The sequence below is a fragment of the Capra hircus genome, chromosome 11 (assembly GCF_001704415.2).
Source record: "Capra hircus breed San Clemente chromosome 11, ASM170441v1, whole genome shotgun sequence".
Classification (NCBI taxonomy): domain Eukaryota; kingdom Metazoa; phylum Chordata; class Mammalia; order Artiodactyla; family Bovidae; genus Capra; species Capra hircus.
Window position 1 is genome coordinate 9,986,139 of NC_030818.1, and position 26,295 is coordinate 10,012,433.

Consider the following 26,295-nt stretch of genomic DNA (forward strand, 5'->3'; position numbering starts at 1 on the left):
CTAAGAACCTGTCATCTATCATGTACAAGAAGTATTCTTTGCACCTGTGTTGCCTCTTCAGTACACATATACAACACACACATACCTCCCCTGGTTCCTGTTCAGGATCCCTTCTGTATTCCCTTCACGCTCTTCTAAAGTCTGCCTCTCTGGAACCTTTACATTGGAGTGACCAACTCATTCGTGTTTGCCCAGGACTTTCCCACTTTTTGCACGGAAATTTCCACACCTTTGGAAATCCCTCAGTCTCAGGAAAACCACGATGTTCGGTCATTCTAACCATTCTGCTTTCCAGCCCCGGGGACTCAGAGCTGAGGCACTGGGTCAGAACCCTACCAGTTAGCAGTGTGAGTGTGGGATAAAGTGGCGGCAAGGGGTCAGGAGTCCTATGGCTCTTGGGGAAGATTCAAGCCCAGGACAGTCTAAGAGGTACCGGGGAGGAGACATTGCTTTTGAGAGGCTAGAACCCTTCTCTACTTAAGGCTTCCTAAATTCTAGCTTAGGGCTGCCACCTCTTATAATCAAGCCTTGAATGAACAAAACTCAAACCTGTAACACCAAAATAGCCTCCTGGATGGGTGTCTCCTCTGTTAGGTCCTAGAGATGCTGCTGCGGCTGCTGAGTCACTTTAATCATGTCTGACTCTGTGTGGTCCTATGGGCTATAGCCCACCAGGCTCCTCTGTCCATGGGATTCTCTAGGCAAGGGTACTCAAGTAGGTTGCCATGCCCTCCTCCAGGGGATCTTCCCATCCCAGGGGTCAAATGTCTCCTGCATTTCAGGCAGATGCTTTACCGCTAAACCACCAGGGAAGCCCAGGTCCTAGAGCAGACCTTTCAAATGTCAGGATGCCTCAGAATCACGTGGAGGGCTTATTGAAACATAACTTGTTGCGCCCTACACTTAGTTTCTGATTCAGAAGGCCTAGGGTGGGCCTGAGAATTTGCATTTGTGAAAGGTTCCCAGGAGACACTGATGCTACTGGCACAGGGAACGTGAGAAGCTCAGTCCCACGAACTCCGGCCCTCTGTGAGATAAGCGGCAGTTCAGTCACACCCGTCTCTTTCTGGCATCGCAATCATGAAAATGTAGGACAACTTCAGATAAAAATCAGTTTATTGAACACTCACTATGTCCCAGACTTTGGGTAGGTATTTTCTCACACTTTCTCTTTCAGCCCTCATAGCAGCCCTGTGAGGTAGGGATAGCCCACATTGTACAGAAGAGGAAACTGAAGCATAGGTGTTAAGAAATCTGCCCAAGGTGACGCAACTTGTAATGACAGACTGTAATCTGCCATACAGGATTTAAGAGGGCTACAACCGTAAACAAAAGAATTTGGGAAAGCCTTAAACAAAGGAGGTGTCTCAGCTCCTCCAGTCTCTAGGTACAAATGGTGCTGAGTAAGACCTATAGGGCAGCAAGAGTCATTTATCCAGATAAATGGTTCTCCAAAGAAAAGCACGCTGGGAGGCCTGCAGACCCACACTTTAATGAACTGAGAGTCCCACGTAGAGCCAGGGAGGAACCAGCCAGGAGCTGTCAAGATCTTAGAGGAAAAACTAGAAGGAGGTCGTGTTTCTTATAGAGAAATTAGAGAATTTTAGTTTTTTTAGGGGCAGTGATCCTAGGTAGAAAAACTAAGTAAATTCACATGGGGGAAATGCTAGTTACAATGCCCAGCGCTGGAGTGGAGAAAGAGTAAGAGAAACGTAGCAGAAGCCTGTGTATCTGCTGAGGCTGCATCAGTGGGAGAGCCAGCAGGTGGGGTATATGGAGATGTATGGATTCTGCCAGCTCCAGGAAGGGGCTGGTAAGGGGCTTCCCAAATGCATACCCTTGGTGAATCTTCTAGCAGTGGAAGGAGGTGAGCATCAGAACCACTGGACAAAGGAGAGGTCAGAATATGCGTAGAAGAGTGGACAGGAAGCAAGGCATGAGAACTGAGGCTGGAGAGAACAGGGTGAGAACTGGGATTAGGAAGCAGTGGGCTTCCATCAAGCTGCAGATCAAGACTTAGGCCTTATTCATCACTGTGACCTCATTCCTGAGCGCACAGCTCTGGCTGGTGAGTTCCCCAAGACCAAGAGCAAGCTTCAGATGCCCCTACAGACTGGTCTGTTATAGTCTGAAAATCTGAATTTTTGTACAGATCCCTTCTTGAGCCTTGGGGGATTTTATTTTTCCTTACTGCTCCCAGGAGAAGCCATCTGCTTAAGAACCAAAGAAAGGCTATTTCAGTGGAAGCAGGGCTCCTTTCTCTCATCAGAGGGTTTCTGTGTCAAAAGGTATGACTGCCAGGGCTGTTCCCAACCATGGTTTTAGAGTACAGGTCTTACAATGTGCAGTGAACTGCGACTACACCGTGTCCTTTCTCCCTGTGGGATGCACACACAGCCCTGCCTTATCAGGGACAGGTTCTCCTTCATCTGGTGTGAGGTAGGTGCTGGGGCCCAAGTTCCAGGGTGCCCCAGCCCTCTGAGGAGTCCTGGAGGTGGAGAGGACCGGGTCTTCTGCTCTGAGTCCGGGGGAAGGACCAGTCAGACTGGCTCAGGTTGGGGATAATGCAAGGGTGGAGATAGAAGGCCAGGGGCCCTTGGGGCAGTACTTCCAGGGCAACTGCAGGAGAAGAGGCTTAAAGGCCCCAGCTCAACATGGAAAAATGGATGGAGAAATTCAGTTGACGGAGGCAGCCCAGAGATTCCTCTTCGCTGGTACTGCTGAGGAAGGAAAGGGAGGGGCACCTGACACCTTCCGGCAGGGCTGCCCATGTCCCCCTTATCCTATGCGTCCTGTACCCCTTATCTGTCTGAGGCAGAAAGTAGCACCACTTGTTATTGCAAACTCGGCCAGTTCCCTCTGTTGCCCCCTCCGCATAAGAGTGGGCCTGATCCCCTTACCAGGGTGACTTGCAGGAGGCAGGAATGTTAGCTCCCAGACTGCGTCAGGCTGGGACCCGCCTCTCAGAGTCTCCAGAACACACCGCTGCCTCTTCAAAATGCTTTGGTCCCAGAGGAATTAGAAAGCAGAAGGTTGAGGTGTCAGCGGAGTCAAGGAATGTTAAAACTTCCCTTTTCTCAAACTGGCTCCAGCTCCTAGTACCACTAAGACATTTTGGTAGTACCTTAACTAGAAAATGCCAGTGTACACCTGATCCCCACCCCATCCCACCCAAATTCCTCCTCTGCTCCCAACCTCAGACCCATTACCTGCAGTCCCATCAAGGCCTTGCCCAGGCGGAAGAGGCCCCAGGGGCTACATCAGTCAGGGCGCACATCCGCTGACCCGGCCGTTCATTGCAGAATGAGCAATTTCCAAATAACCTGATAAAAAACAAATGGGCAAAAGTCTCGGCCCTTGGCACCCAGCCTTGCCCTGATAGCTCAGCACAGAGGCCTGCCCACCCCCCCGCCTCGCCACCTACTAGTGGTCCTGGGGGTTGAACCTGAAGACTCGGGTGAAGAGGACCATGGCCTTGTGGTAGAAACCATTTTCAGCAAAGCTGGTACCCAACTCTGGGGAGAAGGGAGAGTGGGCAGTTCAGATGGGGCTATCCTAGGGAGGGATGGGTGAGGAAGGAGAGAGAAAATCTCACTTGCCAGCTCCTGGCTCTGTTGTAAGGCAGCTGCCAGCAGTCCTGGAGATAACCTAGGGATGGGAAGCAAAGTCAAGGCCTCAGCCTCCCCAAATCCTTCTCCTCTGTTCACTTTGCATCATGCACCTCATGGAGTCCTCCTGACAGTTCTGCAAGATCGAATCAGCCCTAATTGCCTGTAGCGGAAACTACCCTGGGTCAGGGGGACAGTGATGGATCTTGATCCCTGGTCTCTTAGCCCTGGGGCCAGAGAACTCCTACTAGTCACTGCGCTCAGCCCTTAGTAGATCACCTCTCTTCCCAAAGCCCTCTGGCACCCCTTCCCCTGGTTCTAGCTGAGGTTCTTCTGCCCACCTCCTCACCTCTGCCTTACGACTCTGCCTAGGGCTCTCTTCTTTTGGAGTGCTTCCTTCTTCCTGGTTCATCTTTTCTTGAAGACCCAGGCTTCTGCCTTGGGGCTAATGACTTAGTCCCTTTTCTCTGTGGGCACTGAGGGGTCAATCTCCAACCTTGTTGAAAGCCAGAGACACAAAGCTACTGTTAACAGATAGATCCAGTGAGTCTTGTGAGCAGAAAGTTAAGGGCAGGGATGAGACGTACATCCTAGAGTAGTGGGAGGAGAGGGCGGGCAGAGACCATGAAGGGAAGGAAGGAGGCTCTTTCTTTTTCGTCGCTACACTGGCCCTGAGCTGGGTTCCCAGAGCTGGACGGGGGGCTGCCATCGCCATCTGTAATGGCCTCAGCCTGAAGGGAAGGTGAAAAGCTACAGAGTTGGGATCACCTTGAGCTGCCTGCTTTTCCAGTCCCACCTCCTGGAACTTGGTGCTCTTGGGATCTGCCTGCAGGCATTCGTGTTGGACTCCCTGCCATCCTTCTCCAAGCACTCTCTTTGCTTCTGATCCTTTTGACACTTAACAATGACAAAGAAGAGGATGTATTTTGAGCACTATACTTAAACATCCACACACAAAATTTGTAACTTGAGACCAGCTCTTCATGTGGACAATATATACTATATCCCATGTTACGGGGCTAACAGCTTTGCATACACTATGTCACTTAATCTTGGAGCTCTCCGAGGTAGGTTTTGTTGTCATCCTCAGTTTACATGTGAAAAAGCAGATAAGACTGTCACCAGGCAAAGGGCTCCTAGAAAGCAGGCAGATTCCAGCCCAGGTAGCAGAGTGTGGCTCTTCAACCACCGCACCGAATGGCCTCCAGGAGACCCTCCAGTCCCTGAGCCCTGCCGGCCCCCCAGCCATCCTGAGTTCTTTCCTACTCCTGCCCCCAAATCCCTCAGGGCTCCCACCCCTTTTGCTGTCCAGCTACCTTCTTCCCAAGTCGTTTCTTCTCTGCTTTCTCTTCCACACGCTCCTCCTTAGCCACCAGCTCCTTAGCAGGTTGCTGGCTTCCTGGAGGATCCTTCTCCACAACCGATCATTTCTTGATCATTTCTCCATCAGCGAAAATCCACTATGTCCTGGGATGGGAAGGGGGAGGGAAGCTGGTATTGTGGGGAACTCTGGGACAGGGCAAGGAGCTTGGCTGGGATAACCTCTCCACCACGGCAATCACAAACTAGCTAACCAGCCTGGAGAATTTGACAGGCTGACCTCTCCCTGCTCAGCATCTCAAAGCATGCTGCTGGCCTTCATGGTGTTAGCCCCTCCTTCACCAATTCTCCTGCTTTCCCAAGGGCTGATGATGGCGGCATTCAGCCCAGCCTTCTTCACCATCCTGTCCCTACTCAGCCACAATGACGCCCCTGAGATGGAGCCCTGTTACCTGCTCTTCCAGCTGTGTCCCTTGTCATATCCTTGAATATGAACATCCCCATATAATCTACCCTGGGGCTAGCTCAATGCCTAAATGAGAGCCACAGTTCCTGGCTGGCCTCTCCCCTGCACTTAATCTGTTTCTTCCCAAAACCAAGTTCTCAGCAATTACGCACAGTCTCAAAATTTTCCAGTAATCCCCCAATGCCAGGGCCACAGGCAGGATTGAGTCTACCCCGGGACTTGGACCCTTCCAAAAAGCCCCCTGGCTAAGCTTTCCAGTCTTCCTTTACTTAGCTGCTGCCCTCCCTCTGCTACCAGGCTTCTTCCAGCCTTGAGGGTCTTCCCCCAGCTGTCCTTGAATCCTTTCTGAGCTTCTTTCTCACCACACTTTGCTTTACCTACAAGATGAAGTTCAAGTTCAAATCCCATTTCTGCCTAAAGACTTTCCAGACTCTCATCTCCAGTTTGTGTGTGTATGTGTGTGTGCGCACGTTAAGTCACTCAGTCATGTCTGACTCTGTGCAACCCCATGGACTGTAGCCCCCCAGGTTCCTCTGTCTGTGGAATTCTCTAGGCAAGAATACTGGAGTGGGTTGCCATTTCCTCCTCCAGAGGATCTTCCCAACCCAGGGTTCGAACCTAAGTCTCCCACACTGCAGGCAGATTCTTTACCGTCTGAGCCACCAGGGAAACCCCTCCAGTTCTCTCTGCCCTCACTCAAAAAAGCGGCACTAACATAGCCTGTGTTATATAATTTAAAACCTTGTTATTCATTGGTTTTTATTGCTCTTAACTAGCTGGGTAGCACAGAGCTGGAAAGAACACTGTACTGGAGCAGAGCTGCTTGCACCTTAGTTCCACCTCTGCCACTGCCTGGCTGTTTGATTTTGGACAAGTCATTTAACCTCTCTGGACCTCAGCTTACTCATTCACAAAATAAGGCAAGTGCCTTCAAGGCTTGGCCTGGATATTCTGTGGTTATAATGAGGATTGTTTCCTTAGTAAGTGTTCAGTTCAGTTCAGTTCAGTTCAGTCGCTCAGTTGTGTTCGACTCTTTGCAGCCCCATGAATCGCAGCACACCAGGCCTCCCTGTCCATCACCAACTCCCGGACTTCACCCAAACTCATGTCCATCGAGTCGGTGATGCCATCCAGCCATCTCATCCTCTGTCGTCCCCTTCTCCTCCTGCCCCCAATCCCTCCCAGCATCAGAATCTTTTCCAATGAGTCAACTCTTCGCATGAGGTGGCCAAAGTACTAGAGTTTCAGCTTTAGCATCAGTCCTTCCAATGAACACCCAGGACTGATCTCCTTTAGAATGGACTGGTTGGATCTCCTTGCAGTCCAAGGGACTCTCAAGAGTCTTCTCCAACACCACAGTTCAAAAGCATCAATTCTTTGGCACTCAGCTTTCTTTGCAGTCCAACTCCCACATCTATACATGATTACTGGAAAAACCATAGCCTTGACTAGATGGACCTTTGTTGGCAAAGTAATGTCTCTGCTTTTGAATATGCTATCTAGGTTGGTCATAACTTTTCTTCCAAGGAGAAAGTGTTTTTTAATTTCATGGCTGCAATCACCATCTGCAGTGATTTTGAAGCCCCAAAAAATAAAGTCTGACACTGTTTCCACTGTTTCCCCATCTATTTACCATGAAGTGATAGGACCAGATGCCATGATCTTCGTTTTTTGAATGTTGAGCTTTAAGCCAACTTTTTCACTCTCCTCTTTCACTTTCATCAATAGGCTTTTTAGCTCCTCTTCACTTTCTGCCATAAGGGTGGTGTCATCTGCACATCTGAAGTTATTGATATATCTTCCGGCAATCTTGATTCCAGCCTGTGCTTCTTCCAGCCCAGCGTTTCTCATGATGTACTCTGCATAGAAGTTAAATAAGCAGGGTGACAATATACAGCCTTGACGTACTCATTTTCCTGTTTAGAACCAGTCTGTTGTTCCATGTCCAGTTCTAACTGTTGCTTCCTGACCTGCATACAGATTTCTCAAGAGGCAGGTCAGGTGGTCTGCTACTCCCATCTCTTTCAGAATTTTCCTCAGTTTATTGTGATCCACACAGTCAAAGGCTTTGGCATAGTCAATAAAGCAGAAATAGATGTATTTCTGGAACTCTCTTGCTTTTTCAATGATCCAGCAGATGTTGGCAATTTGATCTCTGGTTCCTCTGCCTTTTCTAAAACCAGGTTGAACATCTGGAAGTTCATGGTTCATGTATTGCTGAAGCCTGGCTTGGAAAATTTTGAACATTACTTTACTAGCATGTGAGATGAGTGCAATTGTGCAGTAATTTAGTAAGTGTAAGCCATCTTTAAAACCAAACAGAAAAAGGGCTACCTTGACCTTCTATTTCTCCCCAAAACACAGTCTACTCTACTCTCTTAATTCACAACCTGGCCACCCAATCTCTTCAGGAAATCATCTCCTACCCTTTCATCCTCTTCCAACTGCAGCAGTCTCCTTTGAAGTTTCTACAATGCGCCAAGTGTGCTCCCATTTCAGAGCTTTTGTATGTGTTATTTCCTCTGCCTTGAATGCTCTTTCCCCAGTGAATGGCTCAGTCCTTCACCCCCTTCAGACCCCTATTTAACTCTTTCGGGGGAGGGCTTCTCTGACCACTCCATTTAAAAAGTGAAACCTCTCAATTCTTCTCAGTGTTCCCTAACTTCCTTTTTGCTTTATCTTTCTTTATACTTCTCATATTTGACATATTATTTATTTGTTGACTGGCTGCCCCCACTAGATACTCCTGATTCAATGAATAGAGGAATTTTTGTCTGTTTGGCTTAATGTTTTCTTCCCAGTGCCTAAAACAGTGTGCAGTACATAGTTGGTGCTCAATAAGTGTATGCTGAATGCTCAAAGATGGGTGAGGCGGCTACTGTAATTGAGATTCAGCCAGGAGCTGGGCCTGAAGAACCCTGTGTGATCTAGTGAGTTTGGATTTTGTCTTGTTAGTCATACCAGTGGATCTGATCTAGGGAGTGAAATGCTCAAATGAAAGAGTACTGGGGAAAGAGACGAATCTAGGCGTGAAATGTTCAGTCAGCAGGTCATTACAACTGTTCAAGTCAGAAATAATGAATTCTTGAACTAGGGCAGTGGCTGCAGAAGCAGGACTGGAAATAATGGGCTTGATCCAAAAGACACTTCAGAAGTAGATTTTGTGACTGACAACACAAATGAGGTAAAGGAAAAGAGGAGTGTGGAGACTGGTTCTCAGATTTCTGAATAAAGCAACTGGAAGGACATTTGCGTGGTTAATCAAGATTAGAGGAAATGCAATGAATCTGCAAAGGTGATGAATTAACTTCTGGACTTGTCGCTTTTTGAGATAACCAGGAAGCAGCTGGAAGTATAGCTTCTCAGTGCTCCCAAATCTGATCCTGTCCCTCCCTCTATAACCCTCCAAACCCATGTGCCACTCTTTCAAGCCACTTGCTGTCCTCTTTCTCGCCTCTTCTCTCAAACCCATAACTAAGGTCTCACTTCAGTGAAGTTCTCTTTAAGGTGTTTTTTTTTTTTGCTTAAGCGTCTTTGTTCCCTCTGTTCATATCTTTCCCCAAGCAACTCCTTGTTGTTTAGTCACTAAGTAGTGTCTGACTCCTTTGTGACCTCATGGACTGTAGCCCACCAGGCTCCTCCGTCCATGGGATTTCCCAGACAATACTGGAGCGGATTGCCATTTCCTCTTCCGGGTGATCTTCCCCATCCAGGGATTGAACCCACGTCTCCTGCGTTGGCAGGTGGGTTTTTTATTACTGAGCCATCCCCAATCCTCAACTACCCACTCCCCAATCCTCAACCCTCCTTTGCCCAATCCTGCCCATTTATCACCGCCGAGTTGTCCCTGGCTCCCCACCCTCCCTCCACTTGCATCGCGCTGCTTGACAGTAAGCCCCCACAGTCACTCCTCTCCAAAGACCCGGGAGAGCACCACAGGACAGCCAGAGAATTCCCATGGAGTCCTTTTTACCTCTGCGGCGCCTCAGTCCTCAGGACCGAATACCCTGCAGTGTTTGGAGACAGCAGCGACCCCCAGCGGGCAGCCAGGCCGCAGAGGAAAGCCTGCTGCTGCTGGGGCTGCTGCTAAGTCGCTTTAGTCGTGTCCGACTCTGTGCGACCCCATAGACGGCAGCCCACCAGGCTCCCCCGTCCCTGGGATTCTCCAGGCAAGAACACTACAGGAAACTAAAGCGGCAGCGCGTCGGGTGGCTTCGAGGTAGACGAGTCGGAGCCCTCTGCCCGCCTCGCGAAGCACAAAATCCCACTGAAAACAGATCCAAATGGAGCCCTCCTGGACCCGCTCTGGTCTTGTCTCACCTGTTTACCTAACTTGACTAGCCCCACAGTCTTCGGAATCGGCGCCATCCCCGTCAACAGTGACTCGAGAATGAAAGACAGTAGGGTATTTGATACCGGCCAAGGGCGAAGTGCGACGGAGTATGCAGCCATCTTTGTCGAGGGCGGAAGCATGCGCTTACGGAGCGCCAGAGAGTCCATGACGGTCCCGGCGGCACCCTGGCAAGAGTTGAAGGCTCCGGGGATAGGGCGGAGCCGCCGCTGTGGCGGGCGTTGGGCAGTGCGGGGTGGTGGGAATCGTTAGGCTGGCTCCGGACACGGTGTCCCATGGCCCAGGCGTCTCGCTCTGGTGGCCTTCTGCCTCCGCTGGCTACCGTGCCGCCGTTACGGGCGCAGCCCGGGGGCGCCGAGGAGGAGCAGTGGCAGCGAAAGCGGGCAGGCTCTCTCCGCGGGGACGTTCGTGGCTGGCTGGCGCTGCCGCTCGCCCGGAGCATCCTCTGCCAGGACCCTCGGCCTGACGGGGCTCCGAAAGAGCAGCCGTGGTGGGTGGCGCCGGCGGACGCAGGAGAGCACAGTGAGGCTGGCGCTGTAGACTGTGGGCGGGAGCTGGCACCTGGCGGCCTGATTCCTCCGGCGCTACGGCGTCTCAGGGCTGTGTTGCTGCGACTGCAGCGCGAGCGGGAGCAGCTCCTCCAAGCGCGGGATTGCGCCCTCCACCTACAGGCGGCCGTGCGCTTCCTGAGGATCCTGAGTCCCGGCGCTCCATCTCCCAGCCACGGCCCCTTGCTTCAGCTGTGTCGCGACCTGCTACAGCACCTTTCCAGAGGGGCGGTCCTGCGAAGCAGGCTTCTGGAGACGCCCCACCCGCGACTCCTGGCACGCCCCGTCGGACTAGCAGCCCAGCGCTTGGATGCTACTGTCGAGATGCGGCTTCGAGCTCTGGGCCGGGCGCCCGCCACCCCAGCCCTGTCGTCCCAACTCGCCGACCTGCTGCTGGCACTTTCAGCGTACCACCAGCTGCAGGGGAAAGCCTTCAGCCAAGTCCCAGCATCAGCGCGCCCATATCCCCCCGGCCGTGTGCTCCGCCTCCTGACAGGGGAGCGGGGTTGCCAGGCGGCAGGTTGGCTGGATGAGGCGCTCAGGGGATCTGGCTTGAGGGACCAGCTCCTCAGATGGTGCAAAGAGGAGCGGGAGCTGTTGCCAGGGCTACTGGGCCTGTTGGGGGGCGTGACGGGTTCAGCCAGCAGTGAACTGGGGCTTGGAAGGGCCGGAGCCTTGTGGAGCCAGTACTGGACCCTGCTGTGGGCAGCCTGTGCCCAGAGCCTAAGTCTAGGACCCTGGAGGGACCCCAGGGCAGCGGCACAGCAACTGAGTCAGGCACTGGGTCAGGGTGAGTGATGGGCCTGGGTGGGTGTTTGGGAAGGCTGGAGTCTTACTTCCGTATACACCTCACTCACCTGCCACAAGACTACAAAAGCAGGCCCTTTAGAAGGAACATCCCCCACCCCTCCCAACCCCTGGGGGTTCAGGTTATAAGCTTCTTAGCTTTAAAGGCAAGGTCTTGCTTTCCATGCCAGCCTTGAGTCTTTGGGGGAAACTTCCCCCATCACTGAGTGGGGGCAGTGGCTGTGGAAAAGAGAGACCTTGTTTTCAGGCTCCAGAGTCATTTCTTCCACTAGCATCACTGCCTCAGGAGTGTGAGAAGGAGCTGGCTTCTTTGTGTCGCAACCTAATTCATCAGTCTCTTATTTGGAGCTGGGATCAAGGTGAGGAGGAAGGGGTAATGGCAGTCACACAAGCCCCAAATTGCCCCTTCCTTATCAAACCATACCCCTCATCTTCAGGCTTCTGCCAGGTCTTGGGATCTGCTAGTGGAAATGAGAGCAGCCTTCCTTCATCCTCTTGTACCAGCAAACTTTTACAACAGCTCTTCCCTCCTCTCTTGGATGCCCTCCGGGAGCCCAGGTCAGGACTCCTCCTCTGCGGGCCACCAGGTGAGACAAGGTGCTGGGGATGGGGGGGATAGGAGAACACTGAGAATACCCCCTTTATTCCTTATTGTGTTCTGAAACCTGCCTCTTCCCAAAGGTGCTCCATATCCCTTCAGATATTCTGTCCCTCCTCTCCGCAGGTCCTGCACCCCTTGCCCTGGGGCTCTGTACCCTGCAAACTACCTTGCTCTGGTTTTGGAGCAGAACTCAGCAGTATCTGGCAGCATGGGCCCCAGGTTCCTTCCTGCTCCTGATCCAGAAGGACTTACCTGTGAGTAGCTAGGGAGCAGGAGGGGAGCATCCTGCGTTGGGCTCAGACCTCACTCTGTTTCTATCAAAGCCTCTACTGCAGGAGGCAGAAGCTTTGTCTCGCCTGGCCTCAGAGGAAAGCTTGGCTCTGGATGTGGAGCAGCAGCTGGGCCTGGAGATCCGGAAGCTGACTGTGCAGATCCAGGTAAGGAGAGGCACCAGCTTGGGGGTTGGTTGTGATGGTGGTGGAACAACTAAGTGCCTTGGAATTGCCACTGAATGTATCTTTTCTTGTGTGGACTGCCACTAAATCCACTTTTTGTCCTCTCATTATGGAAAATTTTTTAAAAATACATAAGCAGAATATAATGGACCTCCATATTCCTACCACTGAGGCTTTAATAACAATCAACTCATGCTCAATTTCTTTCATTTGTATATCCCAACCCCCAACTCCTATGTCAGGCTCTCCTGTTGTGACTTTAACAGCCACTGATGATCATTGTCTATAACCATTATTTCATTAGAGGGTGCAAGGTGGTGACATTCTAATTCTGTCATCCTTTCTTCATTGTTAATCAGATTACTCTTACAAAGTGAAACTTTAAAATTTTTAATTTACTTATTTGGCTGAGTCTTAGTTGTGGCATGTGCAATCCTCATTGACATATGTGAGATCTTTCATTGTGCATGAGCACCAGTGTGGGGGCTCAGGTGCCCCCTGCATGTGGGATCTAAGTTCCCTGACCAGGAACTGAACTGGGGTCCCCTGCATTGGAAACTGGACTCAATCACTAGACCAGCTGGGAAGTCCCAAGTGAAACTTGGCCTCCAAAATTATTTGGTTACTTTGAGGTATATTTTGTAGAGAATAAGCAAGATAAATGATTGATTTTACTAGTTTTTGATAGAATGTTTCTTTTTCTTGAGTACAACTTGTATTTTTATTAAAACTCAAAATATTCTTCTAGAAGGCTTGTGATGGAAAAACTAGCACTTTAATTGCCTCCACGACTAATCCCCGTTCTACAGTGGTGATGCTCATTCATTCTTGGCTGTTTCTTCTAATATGTTATTATTTTCCTCTAAATTTATGACTTAAACTCTTCTATTTTTTTCTCCATCTTACACTCTGTCTGTCCCTATTGTGGATGATGTCCCTCTTTTTGTTTCCTCTTCCTGCCTAGATGTCCATCTTTGCCCTGAATATAGGGGCATGGTTGTGGAGTGTAGCCCCTGTCCCTCTGCTCCTCTCTCTGCACCAAGGCGCTGTGAACCCTCACAGTTTGGCCCTAATCCACCATCTGCATCTGCCTGTTGGGCATTTCTACTCCCATGTCCTCTTTCAATTCAACATGTCCCAGAACGGGCTCTTCATGAGTAGGGTTGGGCAGTGATGATTGTGGGAGCTCTGGGGAGGGAAGGCTTTGGTGGGCATGTAGTAACAGAAGCTCCATACAGGGCCTGTGGCTCACGCTGGTGGATGGGTAGCCTCAGAGGAGCAGCAGGGGTTACTGGACGTGGGGAGTTCATAGTTCCTTGGGGGAATAGTGGGGAGATGGCCTGACCAAAGCAAAAGCTCCCTTTGTGTGTGTGTGTGTATGCATGTACATGGGCATATACTTGTGAACATGTCAAGGGCAGGGGTGGAGGATTGTGGAGGAGTAGGTTGTCATCAAGACATGGAGGGCAGTGAACACCAGCCCACAGATTTTAGACTTTGTCTCGTAAGTGACAGGGAGCCATTCTAAGTTGTAAGTGATAGAGTCTGATCTAGCTATAGCAGTCAGGATAGAAGGGAAGTGGGGAGACATAATATGAGAAAGGTCCAAGTCGTGGTAGCTGCAGTGAGAATGGAGCAAAATGGGCAGGGACAGTGTGCTCACCATGTGAACAAAACGCCGTCTAGTTTCATGCCTTGCTCTACTGCTGGGTCTGTTCTGGGCTTTCACCTACATACAGCACTGGGACGAAAAAGAAGAATCAGATGTGCATTTTCTCCTTAGCTGGACTGTAATGTCTCAAAGAAAAAACTGTCTCATAGTGTGACCTTGTATTTCCTGAGTGCTGAGTACAGAATTTCCTGACAAATGTCAGTTGACAAAAGGGTAACTTCTTTATCATACATAAGGGAGAAAGGGGTTCTGATGTTTGGGCTAAGAGAAGAGTTTGGATTTAGATAGGCTGTTGTCAGGATATGTATCAGGAGCCACAGGGGCCCTCCCCCACCAAGTCTGCCCACCCCCGCCCCCCAACCCAGTCCCATCCTCTTCAGGCTTCAGGCATACAGTCACCTTTTCTTTAGACCGGCCACTATACACCCCAGTTCATGGGGTTCTTCTCCAAGATGGGCTGTAGACACCTCTCTATTTTTGCTGTCTTCTCCCCCATCCGAAAACAAAACCTATCAAACCAGAGAAACCAAACCAGCACATGGACTTTTTCTTGCTTTGTGGGTTATAATGCTTTGGGGAAACGGAAGTGGCTATAAAGAATATTCAGTGTGAGGACATTCCAAAGGTTCTTGAATCTCAGGAAGTTACATTGATTGCTCCTGACCCACAAGCAGTCCTTGCCTCCCTTGCATAGATGACAGAAGATCATACAATTCACTTCTCTTTTCAGCCACTGCCTGTCTGCACATCATGCGGACCCCTCTCTGTAGCGTTTGTTTTTGAACACTGGTGGTAGTGAGGGTGTCTCCATCTTTTTTTTTCCTATTAATGTTCCTACAGAATAAACCTAGAGGATATCCATTTTCTAAATCAAGCTGAGGAGAGCAGGGTAATCTTAGGTCAATTGTCCATAATCTTTTCTCAGTCCAGGCCTTTGGAAAACTCAGTAAAGGCTATAGCATCTCTCCTCAGAAAATGCCCAAGCCCATACAATTATGGATACAATTCTGTTCTGGGGCTTTATGGATGCCAGGTTAATAAACACCTCAGATTTAGAAGAGCATATGACTTGACAAATCCCTCACAGATAAGCAAGCCCTTTTACTTTTTCCTTATCCCCACAGCTCCTGCCTGAAGAGTCACTGAGTCTCTTTTTTCAAGAATGTCATAAACAAGCCACACAGGACTTTGAACTCCACATGCCACGGGGTCGGTACTGGCGGCATCGTCTGTGTCCTGGTAACTCATCTCAGCACTCCCTCCCAGGCTTCCCAGGGTAACAGTGTCCAAGCCCCTCCGCGTCCTTGAGGGGCTCCACCTCTGCCTCCATCCTTGTCCTCACCTTCTTTGTCCCCACACCCTGAAATCCTACCCTCTTCCCCCAAATGCTCCATTAGGGGTTGGAGGGATCTCCCTAACCTCATATCCTGTCCTTTCTCTTCTCTCACTCCAGAACTTCCCAGCATTCCTAGTGAGTATGCTGGGTTGGTGGTCCGCAGGATACTGGAGCCTGTGTTGCAAGGACTGCACGGACTGCCACCCCAAGCCCAGGCCCCTGCCCTGAGCCAGGCGCTGAACGCCATCCTGGGTGCTTGGCTTGACCACATCCTCTCTCATGGGATCCGGTTCAGGTGAGAAGAAAAGAAGGAAGTGGCAGGGCAATGAACAGAACTGAAAAAAGGGAGGGGAATGGTGGGGAAGAGCAGTTTGGAGAGGCGGGAGGGTCAGGTGGCCACACTGTACCTTGGCCTTCAGCCTGCAGGGGGCGCTGCAGCTCAGACAAGACTTTGGAGTGGTCAGGGACTTGCTGGAGGAGGAGCAGTGGGGCCTGTCCCCAGAACTTCGCCAGACTCTGTTCATGCTCAGCATCTTCCAGCGGCTGGATGGGGCCCTGCTGTGTCTGTTGCAGCAGCCCCTACCCAAGACTCAAGTCCACAGGGGGCTTCCCTGTTGCTGTGAGTCACTCTCCCTCCCCAACTCCAGGCTCTCTTTGCCCCTAGCTCATTATTCGTAACCCATTCCCATCCTCAGTCTGGCTTTAGTGTCCCCCTTGCTAGCTACCTGCCTTCCCCTCCTGCCTTACCAGGTGCATGTAATGAGGTTCAGACCATGGAATTGCCCAGCAGCAGCCTCAACAGCCTGGAGAGCTTGGAGCCCCCTCTTCAGCCTGGAGTATTTCCAACCCAGACAGCTCAGCTGTTAAGCACACTGTGGGGAGGAGGACCTAGCCCTGATGCTTACCTGGTAGGAAACCAGCAGGCCTGGCTTGCTCTGAGGCAGCACCAGCATCCTCGCTGGCACTTATCTTTTCTTTCCTGCCTGGGAACCAGTTCTGAATCCTAAAGACCCTCATCAAAAGCTAGTCAGAGCTCCCCATCTCTGTCTGAAAAAGCCCAGACATTTAGACGTGCATATTTTAAAAGCTTAATTGGGAGCTTGGAAGAAAGCATATCTGAGAACCACAAGCTACACAGAGCCTGGACTTGAAAAGCTAATCCAAGATCACTACTCCAATTGCCTGGATTCCAGAGTAAAGGGCATAATCACAGCTTGAAACCTGGAAGTCAGCATCCTTGGGAGGCTCAGGCACAGTTCCCCATCAGTAAAGACATCTCAGGGCTAGACACTAGCAGCTAAATCCTGGGAGTAAGATTCTAGGGTTGGATCCCAGGAGAAAGGGGAAAACCAATAGAAAGCAGGGAGCCTTGATGTCACTTCCTCTTAAATCCCAGGAGCCAGGCTAAACACAAGACAGGTTGGGACACTACTACAAAGTAATTCCTCAGGAACCACAGAGGTGGAATTTCTGCACCCAAATCAGTCCGCACGGCCTATGTTACAGTACCCTGTACTCCCCTCCTTACTATTTTTAGTCATTTAAGAATAGTGGGCTGTAGAACCTTCACGTGTAAGCGTTAGCTACTCCAGAGTCCACACATTTAATCTGAAATTACCTGAGTGGGGTTCACCCTCTGGTAGGTTTATAATCCCTACGGTGGTAGTGCCCTCCCCTTGGAAGGGACCAGCACTTAAGACGGTGTTAACCTAGATCAGCAGGGTGCAGAGAGGGAGAGGCTGCAGAAGGCGTGCCATCCGAGCCGGGAGCAAACGGCTTTCGCATTATTCACGGTCTTCACCGTGGTACAAGAGGGCTACTGATGTCACGTAGTGTTTATTGAGGGCGTACTTTGGGCCCTCCATACCCTGTGCCGAAACCGTCTCTCTCCTTCCTGGCGTTCCTCTTCTCGGTTGGGGAGCCCAGGGCGGCGGCTTGGGGACCAGCACCGCCAACACCGGTGACTGCGGAAGTGCGCCGCAGCTCACAGACTCTCGCACTAGAGACACTTCCGCCAGCCACGAGTCCTTCCGGGGCGGGTGTCACTATGGCGGCGGCCTTGGCTCGGCTCGGACTCCGCTCGGTCAAGGAGGTTCGGGTTCAGTTCTGCCCCTTCGAGAAGAACGTGGAATCGACGAGGTACGAGGGGCAGTGGTGCGGGGCGAAGGGTCACGCCTCCCTCCCGCTGAGGATCTAGTCCCTTCTGCCCGGCGCTCACGCCGTTTTTTCACTGCAGGACCTTCCTCCAGGCGGTGAGCAGCGAGAAGGTTCGCTGCACGAACCTCAACTGCTCAGTGATTGCGGACGTGAGGCACGACGGCTCCGAGCCTTGCGTGGACGTGCTGTTCGGTGGGTTTCGTTGGGAGTCGGGCGGGAGTCGCGCGCCTGTCGCGCGCCCTCGGCCCTGGCCCCGCAGTCCTGGTGCCTGACTCGTTTTTCCCCTCCAGGAGATGGGCATCGCTTGATTATGCGCGGCGCTCACCTGACCGCCCAGGAAATGCTCACTGCTTTCGCCTCCCACATCCAGGCTAGGGGCGCGGCGGCGAGCGGGGACAAGCCTAGCGCCAGTACCGGGCGCTGACAGCACGGAAGAGACCAGTCAACAGATTCTAACCCAAGACTGCTAAGGACACTTATTTAAGAAGAACTTAATTACTCATATCACTATCTGGAGGGCCACAGAACGCCAAAAAAAGAAGAGAGGCCTGTGACTACAAGCCTAACCGGTGTTTCTGGGACGAGGAAAGACGGGAGGGGTGCGGAAATTTTTGAATTTATTTCAGTTTCTTACCATCACTCACTGCTTAACCCTTTTGAATTTGGCTGCTCCTTCCACTACTCAAGGTACCTCTTACTCTTATTAGAAATGCTGTTTTCCCAGTCCTCATCTTTCCATTCCAGTCGCATTTGCCGCTCTTTATTCACTCCTTGTGGGGCTTCTCTTCCTCTCGGGCCCCTTGTCTTCTCTTGACCATAAAGGTGTACTGCTCTCCCTCTTATTTTTGAGGCATCTTGTCTTCTGTCATGACTTGAACTATCCTCTTGGGTAAAATCCTATATTTCTGTTTGGCTCTAATCTTAAGTTCTGTGCCATATAGTCAGGGTACCTACTACCAATTTTCTCCAAATTCCAGGAACACTTTTTGTCCAAAATAAAACTGATAATCTTTGCGTGCTGTCTATAGTGATCCTTGAACAACGGCAGGTTTGAACTGCAGGGGTGCTCCTGTATGCTTATTTTTTAAATAAATACTACACGATCTGTGGTTGTTTGAATCTGCAGTTGTGGAATCATGGATGCTGACTGTAAAGTTATCCCCCACTTCTCAACGCTGAAGGAGTGGAGCCCCTAACTCCCTTCCCCACCCCCATTGTTTTAGAGTCAACTGTACTTGCCTCTTCTTCTTAATTCCTTATTCCTTTAAAAGGCACTTAATCTGCTTAGCCTCTTGAGCTGGAAACCACAGCTTTATCTCTGGTTCTGCCCTCTCCCTTTCCGTGCATATCCAGTCAGTAAGTTCAGAATATTTTGTCTTAAACAAAATCTCCTGAAATGTTCTCTCCATTCCCATTCATGCTCTTGTATTATTGCTGTATTTTCTCACCTGGTCTCCTTTTTTTCTAACCATTTGCATTCCTTAATTTTATCTTTCCAAAGCATTGGTTTTATGTCTTACTACTACTTGTTTCTGGAGAAGGAAGTGGCAACCCACTCCAGTATTCTTGCCTGGAGAATTCCATGGACAGAAGAGCCTGGTGGGCTACAGTCAATGGGGTTACAAAGAGTCAGACATGACTGAGTGACTAACTTTCACTACTTGTTTCAGAGAACAGTGCCTAAAGTGTTTTTCATACTAGATAAAGGCTGTGGATCATGAAGTTAATTTAGGGGTTTAAATCAGCCTTAAAAAAAAATAGTAAAATAGAATAAAAAGTATGAGTGCATGGCACATGGAGTGGGAAGTATTCTTTAAGAAATGTAAGTTTTAAGCATGTAATCATGAATATAGTTATATAAAGTGTGTGGATGTGTTTTTATTTGCATGTACTTGGTTGCAGTATAGAATTATTTCTTACCATAGGTTGTAAGAAACAATGCTTGATAGCCCTGGTTTAGAGAAAAACTTAAGAATGTTCAGCCAGGCATTCAAGAATCTCTGGACACGGGCTGCTATGTACTTTGCCAAATATATCCTCCTACCACACTACTATAGTACTTCTCTGCTTAAATCAGTGATATTTTCAAAGGACTGGTTTTCTCCTCTCTCCCTTTAAAGAAAAACTATCAGGAGACAATCAAGTGTAGTAAAAACCAGAATGCCTGGGATTGAAATCCTAAGCTTTTCCCTTAAGTAGCTATGTAACTGTGGACACATTACTTAGTCTCAGTGCCTATTTCCTCATTTGTAAAATGGGGATAATAGTACCTACCTCGGAGAAGGCAATGGCACCCCACTGCAGTACTCTTGCCTGGAAAATCCCATGGATGGAGGAGCCTGGTAGGCTGCAGTCCATGAGGTCGCTAAGAGTCAGACACGACTGAGTGACTTCACTTTCATGCATTGGAGAAGGAAATGGCAACCCACTCCAGTATTCTTGCCTGGAGAATCCCAGGGACGGGGGAGCCTGGTGGGCTGCCGTCTATGGGGTCGCACAGAGTCAGACACAACTGAAGTGACGTAGCAGTAGCAGTACCTACCTCATAGAACTGTTGAGAGGATTAAGTGAATTGATATCTGGGACTTCCCTAATAGTCCAGTGATTAAGACTCTGCGGCTTCCACTACAGAGGGCACTGGTTCAATCCCTGGTCTGGGAACTAAGATCCCCACATACAAATAAGTAAATAGATGTCTGTAAACTGCCTAGAATATTGAGTGAGCATAACATAAGCATGTAAGAGGCCTTATGCTACAGGCCTCTGTATAGTGATGAAAGGATACTGACTACCTAGATTTGAGTTACCCACCCCCATGGTTAACCTCTTATCTTTGACTAGATTAACCACTCTGGTCTGTGAAAACACAGATGGTTCAAACATTGCTGTAAACATGGATTGAATGCTGGCACTGTGCTTCTAGATTGTGAACTTGAGGTTGGGATTGTTTTCTCTGTGTGCCCAACATTTTGCTTAGTGGCTGATATGCAGTGTGCAATAAACGTGTTGAATTTATAGATGTTTAGCATTAACCTTGTGACTTGAACTGATTATTATTACTGAGATTCAAGGATGAATGGTGAAATTCAGGTGTGTACTAAGTGCTAAAATATAGAAGTGGACCAGGTGTAATGGTAGCAAGAAAGGATGGACCATTTGATTTAGTCAGAAGGTGATTGTTAAATGAGTGAAAAGTCTACCACTGGAGGGTAGGGCCAGAAGTGAAATAAGTGAGCATGCAACATAAAGTGTTAGTTTTATATAATTAAAATTTGGATGGGAGGTGTGTAAATAGCTAGAATAACATAAATGTGGATTAGGGTCTTTTGTGTCGTGAAGTCGTTCAGTCTGTCCGACTCTTTGTGACCCCATGGACTGTAGCCCACCAGGCTCCTCCATCCATGGAATTTTCTAGGCAAGAGTACTGGAGTGGGTTGCCATTTCCTTCTCCAAAATATTTCTTTGAGCCGCTTTTTTTTTGGGGGGGGGGGGGCGGCAAGAATACTGGAGTGGGTTGCCATTCCCTTCTCCAGATCTTCCTGACCCAGGGCTTGAACCTGGGTCTCCCACATTGTAGGCAGATGCTTTACATTCTGAGCCACCAGGGAAGTCAGGGTTTTTTTTAGAGGATGATAGAAATTTGTACTTTATGAAAACACCTTTTATGCTGAGCTGTTGGTGAAGTAACTATGAATCTAAGTTGCATTTCTGAACCATCATCAGATGTAACCTTGGGACTTACTTAGTGGTCCAGTGGTTGACTCCTTGCTCCTGAGGCAGGGGGCCCGGGTTCGATCCCTGGTCAAGGAACTAGATACTACATGCAGCGACTAAGAGTTTGCATGCTGCAACTAAGACCTGGTACAACCAAATAAATTTTTTTTCTAAAGCCCTCAACAAAAAAACCAAAAAGAGTAGGGCTTCCCTCATGGTCCAGTGGTTAAGGATCCACCTTGCAATGCAAGGGACTTGGATTCAGTCCTCCGTCTGGGAAGATGTCACATGCCCCAGCCAGCTAAGCCCTTGCGCCGCAACTACTGAGCCTGCACTTTAGAGCCCCAGCTGCACAGTGAGAGAAGCCAGAGCAGTGAGAACCCATGCATCACTATGAAGAGTAGCCCCTACTCACGACAACTGGAGAAAACCCGTGTGCAGCAAGCAAGACCCACTACAACCAAAAATAAATCTTTTTTTTTTTTAATGTAACCTTGACTCTATGTCACCACCAGGTGCAGATGCCACCTCTTTGCTACAGCCTTCCCTGACCTGGACATAAGCAATCTTTCCCCTAAGCACCTTTGCTTCCTGGGTTGTAGAAAAGGCTAAAAAAAAAAGTATACACAGCACCATTATGATCCTTTTAGGGTTCATCTAAATTAGGAACCCTAGACTGGAGATGCCACAGCTAAAGTCAGAAGGAGGCTTAAAGACACTGCTGGAAAAGATGCTCTTGTATCCACTCCATTTCACTAGAAAAGAAGGCATAGGTATGTGGACAATATGGTGCAGTCTGATTCAGATACACCTAGGTTCCAAGCTAGCCACTTAGCTCTGTGGCCAGGGCCAGCTTACTGAACTTTCTAAGCCACGGTTTTCAGCCACCAGATTGGGGCGCTGTGGGGAGACGTTAAAAGTAAAACAGGATGGCGTCTCAGGCTCTTATATATAGAAGTTACTAAAAGGGGAAAAAAAGACAAATGTGAGATTGGTTTCTCTTACTAGCCTGTGAACTCTGCTGCTGCTGCTGCTGCTGCTGCTAAGTCGCTTCAGTCGTGTCCAACTCTGTGCGACCCCATAGACGGCAGCCCACCAGGCTCCCCCGTCCCTAGGATTCTCCAGGCAAGAACACTGGAGTGGGTTGCCATTTCCTTTTCCAAAGCGTTAAAGTGAAAAGTGAAAGTGAAGTCGCTCAGTCGTGTCCGACTCTTCGCGACCCCATGGACTGCAGCCCATCAGGCTCCTCCGTCCATGGGATTTTCCAGGCAGGAGTACTGGAGTGGGGTGCCACTGCCTTCTCCGGTGAACTCTGTGAGGAGGCCAAATAAACGCTGATCCAGTGGACACAGCTCAGACGGCCCACCCTGGAGATCAACCTTACGCCACGAGGGCGACAGCCTTTCCCGGTCGTGGAGCTTAACCTGACGTGGCGGGGCGGGACTTCCGGGAGGAGGCGGAAGCCGAGCTGTAGGCACCGGCGGGCAGGTGCGGCTGACACATCGGTGGTCGCCCCCGGCGCCGAGCAAGGCTAGGAGGCAAAGCAGGACCGGGCTCTGTTGCCATCTTCCCGGTCCCCGCGACGACGATTTCTATGCAAGGATGGCTCGGGGCGAGCGGCGGCGCCGCGGAGCGCCGGCAGACGGAGCGCGGACGGCAGAGAGGGTGGCTCGGGGAGGCCCCGTACGGCGGGATGGCCGGGGCGGCAGGGCCCGAGGCGCGGCTGGGGGCGCGGCTCTGGCCATAGTGGTCCTGTCTCTGGCCCTGGGCCTGTCCAGCCGCTGGCTTCTAGCGTGGTACCGTTCGCGGCGGGCTGTCATGCTGCACTCCGCGCCGCCGGCGCTGCCTCCTGACTCTTCCAGCCCTACAGTGGCTCCGGACCTCTTCTGGGGCACCTACCGCCCTCACGTCTACTTCGGCATGAAGACCCGAAGCCCGCAGCCTCTCCTCACCGGTAACCTGGACCCGGGGCGGGCAGGCAGGCGGGCATTTAATCTGGGCGCCCCAGCTTCGCGCCAGATCAAGGGTGGTGAGGAGTGGATCAGGAGAGTTAGGAGGAGGGATGACCCTGAAGTAATCGGCGACCCAGAGGGACAAGAGCTCTCTCTTTGACTTACGTGGCCATTCTACCCCCAGGACTGATGTGGGCGCAGCAAGGCACCACCCCAGGGACCCCTAAGCTCAGGCATACGTGTGAGCAGGGGGACGGCGTGGGTCCCTATGGCTGGGAGTTCCACGACGGTGTCTCCTTCGGGCGGCAACACATCCAGGATGGAGCCTTAAGGCTCACCACTGAGTTCGTCAAGAGGCCTGGGGGTCAGCACGGAGGGGACTGGAGCTGGAGAGTGACTGTAGAGCCTCAGGTCAGGGCCCTCAGGACACCCCTCCCCCAGTCCAGACTTCCTCCACCCTTTCTTTCCTGCCTGCAAATGCAGGATAAAGTGGGGATAAACAGAAGGGGCTCTGAGTTTGCTGCTTGATTTAAACACTTGCCTGTATGACCATCTCTTTTTACTATCTTCTGAGACTTGGTTTTCTCGTCTGTAAACTGTAAATAAAAATAGCACCTAATTCACAGAATTGTTAAGGATTAAAGGAAATACCAGTAATATGTAGAGTTCTTCACACAGTACATGGCACAAAAGTACTGTTATTTCCCAGAGCTGAGCATAGCTCTTTATCCCGCCCCACTGGTGCTTCCTGTCAGTGACCCTTGACACTGCTAGATGTTGTTTTCACCTGCTGTCCCTTTCCCTAAGGCTGATTCTCAGGGGAAGGCCTGCTAACCTAATGCTGTTTTTCTCTCCTCATTGGTCACCCAGGCCTCAGGTACTTCTGCCCTCCCTTTGGTGTCCCTGTTCTTCTATGTGGTAACAGATGGCAAAGAAGTCCTTGTGCCAGAGATTGGGGCTAAGGGGCAGTTGAAGTTCATCAGTGGGCACACCAGTGAACTCGGTGACTTCCGCTTTACACTTTTGGCACCAACCAGTCCAGGAGATACCACCCCCAAGTATGGCAGGTAACTGGGGGAAGAGTGTGGGATGGGGGGAGGGGTGGAGGGGTGGCATGGATGCTGGCTTAGTCTGATTTCCATCTCCTTAACCCTACCCTCTTTTCACCAGGCATTTCCCTTCTCACTAAGGCTCCATGTTCCCTGCATTGCCTAGACCCTCCCATCCTGACTCCTCATCACCTCCTTTCTCTTTATAATCCTCACCGCTTCCTCCTGCATAATATTTCCTATTTATTTTTTTCCTTTCAAGCTACAATGTCTTCTGGTCCTCCAATCCAGGACTTCCCTTGCTGACAGAGATGGTGAAGAGTCGCCTAAATAACTGGTTTCAGCATCGGCCCCCGGGGGCTTCCCCTGAACGCTACCTCGGCTTGCCAGAATCTCTGAAGTGGGATGACAGAGGCCCAAGTGGGCAAGGACAGGGACAAGGGCAATTTTTGATACAACAGGTGACACTGAAAGTCCCCTTTTCTGTGGAGTTGGTGTTTGAATCAGGCAGTGCCCGGACAGGAGGCAGCCAAGCCTTAGAGCAGCTGGCAGGCAGCCTGCTGACCCACGCCCTCGAAAGCCATGCTGAAGCCTTTAGAGAGCGCTTTGAGAAGACTTTCCAGCTAAAGGAGAAGGGCCTGAGCCCTGAGGAGCAGGCTTTGGGTCAGGGTGCCCTCAGTGGCCTTCTTGGTGGGATTGGCTACTTCTACGGACAGAGTCTGGTGTTGCCAGACATGGAGGTTGAGGGGTCTGACCAGAAGGTGGACCCAGTCCTCTTTCCATCTGTCCCTCTTTTCACAGCAGTGCCCTCTCGGTCATTCTTCCCAAGAGGCTTCCTTTGGGATGAGGGCTTTCACCAGCTGGTGATCCAACGGTGGGATCCCCGGCTCACCTGGGAAGCCATAGGCCACTGGCTGGGGCTGCTTAATGCCGACGGCTGGATTGGGCGGGAGCAGGTGCTGGGGGATGAGGCCCGAGCCCGGGTGCCCTCAGAGTTCCTGGTGCAAAGGACAGCCCATGCCAACCCTCCAACTCTGCTTTTGCCTGTAGCCCACATGCTAGACGGTGGTGACCCTGCCGACTTGGCCTTCCTCCGCAGGGCCTTCCCTCGCCTGCGCGCCTGGTTCTCCTGGCTTCATCACAGCCAGGCAGGGCCAGTGCCACTATCTTACCGCTGGCGCGGCCGGGACCCAGCCTTGCCAACCCTACTAAACCCCAAGACACTGCCTTCAGGGCTGGATGACTATCCCCGGGCTTCACACCCCTCAGCCAGTGAGCGGCACCTGGATCTGTGGTGCTGGGTGGCCCTGGGTTCCCGTGTGCTTATGCGGCTAGCAGAGCAGTTGGGAGAGGCTGAGGCAGCTGCAGAGCTGGGCCCACTGGCTGCCTCCCTGGAAGAGGAGAGCCTGGATGAGCTGCATTGGGCCCCAGAGTTGGGAGTCTTTGCAGACTTTGGGAACCATACAAAAGCGGTGCAACTGAAGCCTCGGCCCCCTCAGGGGCTGATGCGGGTGGTGGGCCGGCCCCACCCTCACTTACAGTATGTGGATGCCTTGGGCTACGTCAGTCTTTTCCCCTTTCTGCTGCGGCTGCTGGACCCCAATTCACCTCGCCTTGGACCCATGCTGGATGTTCTAGCTGATCGGCGTCAACTCTGGAGCCCCTTTGGTTTGCGCTCTCTTGCAGCATCCAGCCCCTTTTACAGCCAGCGCAATTCAGAGCATGATCCTCCCTACTGGCGAGGTGCTGTGTGGCTCAATGTAAACTACCTGGCACTGGGGGCTCTGCACTACTATGGGCATCTGGAGGGTCCCCACCAGGCCCGTGCTGCCAGGCTCCACAGAGAGCTCCGTGCCAATCTGGTGGGCAATGTAAGACGGCAGTACCAGGCCACAGGCTTCCTGTGGGAGCAGTACAGTGACCAGGATGGGCGAGGCATGGGCTGCCGCCCTTTCCAGGGCTGGACCAGCCTTGTCCTACTGGCCATGGCTGAAGACTACTGAAGGGGAGCGTGGGAGGGGAAGCCAACCCCCTTATTCCATTCTGGACTAAAGGGACAGGTCTCTTGCTTCTGTCCCTAGCTGTCAGATACCAGTGCTTCAAACCCTCCTCAGCTCATCTCAGGTGTCTCCTAACTGACATCCCACATAGCCCTGGGGTGAATGTGAATTCAGAGTCTATTTTTCTAAATAAATGGGAAAACCATGCCAGACTCTATTGCTTTTGCCAGCTTTGCCTCCCCAAGAGGTCTTAACTCAG

General features: G+C 51.0%; 4 protein-coding genes across 7 annotated transcripts; 3 read left to right on the forward strand and 1 right to left on the reverse strand.

The window, feature by feature from the left end:
* TTC31 (tetratricopeptide repeat domain 31) lies at positions 1,099-9,894 on the reverse strand. Its single transcript, XM_018054706.1, is given in 13 exon segments — positions 1,099-2,552; positions 2,554-2,782; positions 2,846-2,927; positions 2,929-3,017; positions 3,223-3,323; positions 3,425-3,515; positions 3,596-3,648; positions 3,950-4,162; positions 4,263-4,333; positions 4,443-4,505; positions 4,925-5,033; positions 9,384-9,488; positions 9,815-9,894. Coding segments are annotated over 13 exon segments (1,413 nt in total). The 3' UTR covers positions 1,099-2,425.
* Positions 9,488-16,320, forward strand: CCDC142 (coiled-coil domain containing 142). Of its 4 annotated transcripts, none has more exons than XM_018054994.1 (9): positions 9,488-11,083; positions 11,373-11,459; positions 11,538-11,687; positions 11,825-11,955; positions 12,025-12,138; positions 14,953-15,067; positions 15,282-15,459; positions 15,584-15,783; positions 15,915-16,320. In XM_018054994.1, exons 1-9 carry the CDS (start codon positions 10,021-10,023, stop codon positions 16,169-16,171), a joined length of 2,295 nt encoding a protein of 764 aa, XP_017910483.1. In that variant the 5' UTR covers positions 9,488-10,020; the 3' UTR covers positions 16,172-16,320. The 4 variants fall into 4 exon arrangements, with proteins under 4 accessions (XP_017910483.1, XP_017910485.1, XP_017910484.1 ...); XM_018054996.1 differs by having other exon boundaries at positions 15,591-15,783; positions 15,915-16,140; XM_018054995.1 differs by lacking the exon at positions 11,373-11,459.
* Positions 16,314-18,440, forward strand: MRPL53 (mitochondrial ribosomal protein L53). The gene is made up of 3 exons (XM_005686324.3): positions 16,314-17,303; positions 17,401-17,513; positions 17,612-18,440. The coding sequence occupies exons 1-3, from the start codon at positions 17,212-17,214 to the stop codon at positions 17,743-17,745; spliced, it is 339 nt and encodes a 112-aa protein (XP_005686381.1). The 5' UTR covers positions 16,314-17,211; the 3' UTR covers positions 17,746-18,440.
* Positions 22,471-26,248, forward strand: MOGS (mannosyl-oligosaccharide glucosidase). The gene is made up of 4 exons (XM_005686325.3): positions 22,471-22,989; positions 23,172-23,398; positions 23,858-24,054; positions 24,299-26,248. Exons 1-4 carry the CDS (start codon positions 22,638-22,640, stop codon positions 26,037-26,039), a joined length of 2,517 nt encoding a protein of 838 aa, XP_005686382.3. The 5' UTR covers positions 22,471-22,637; the 3' UTR covers positions 26,040-26,248.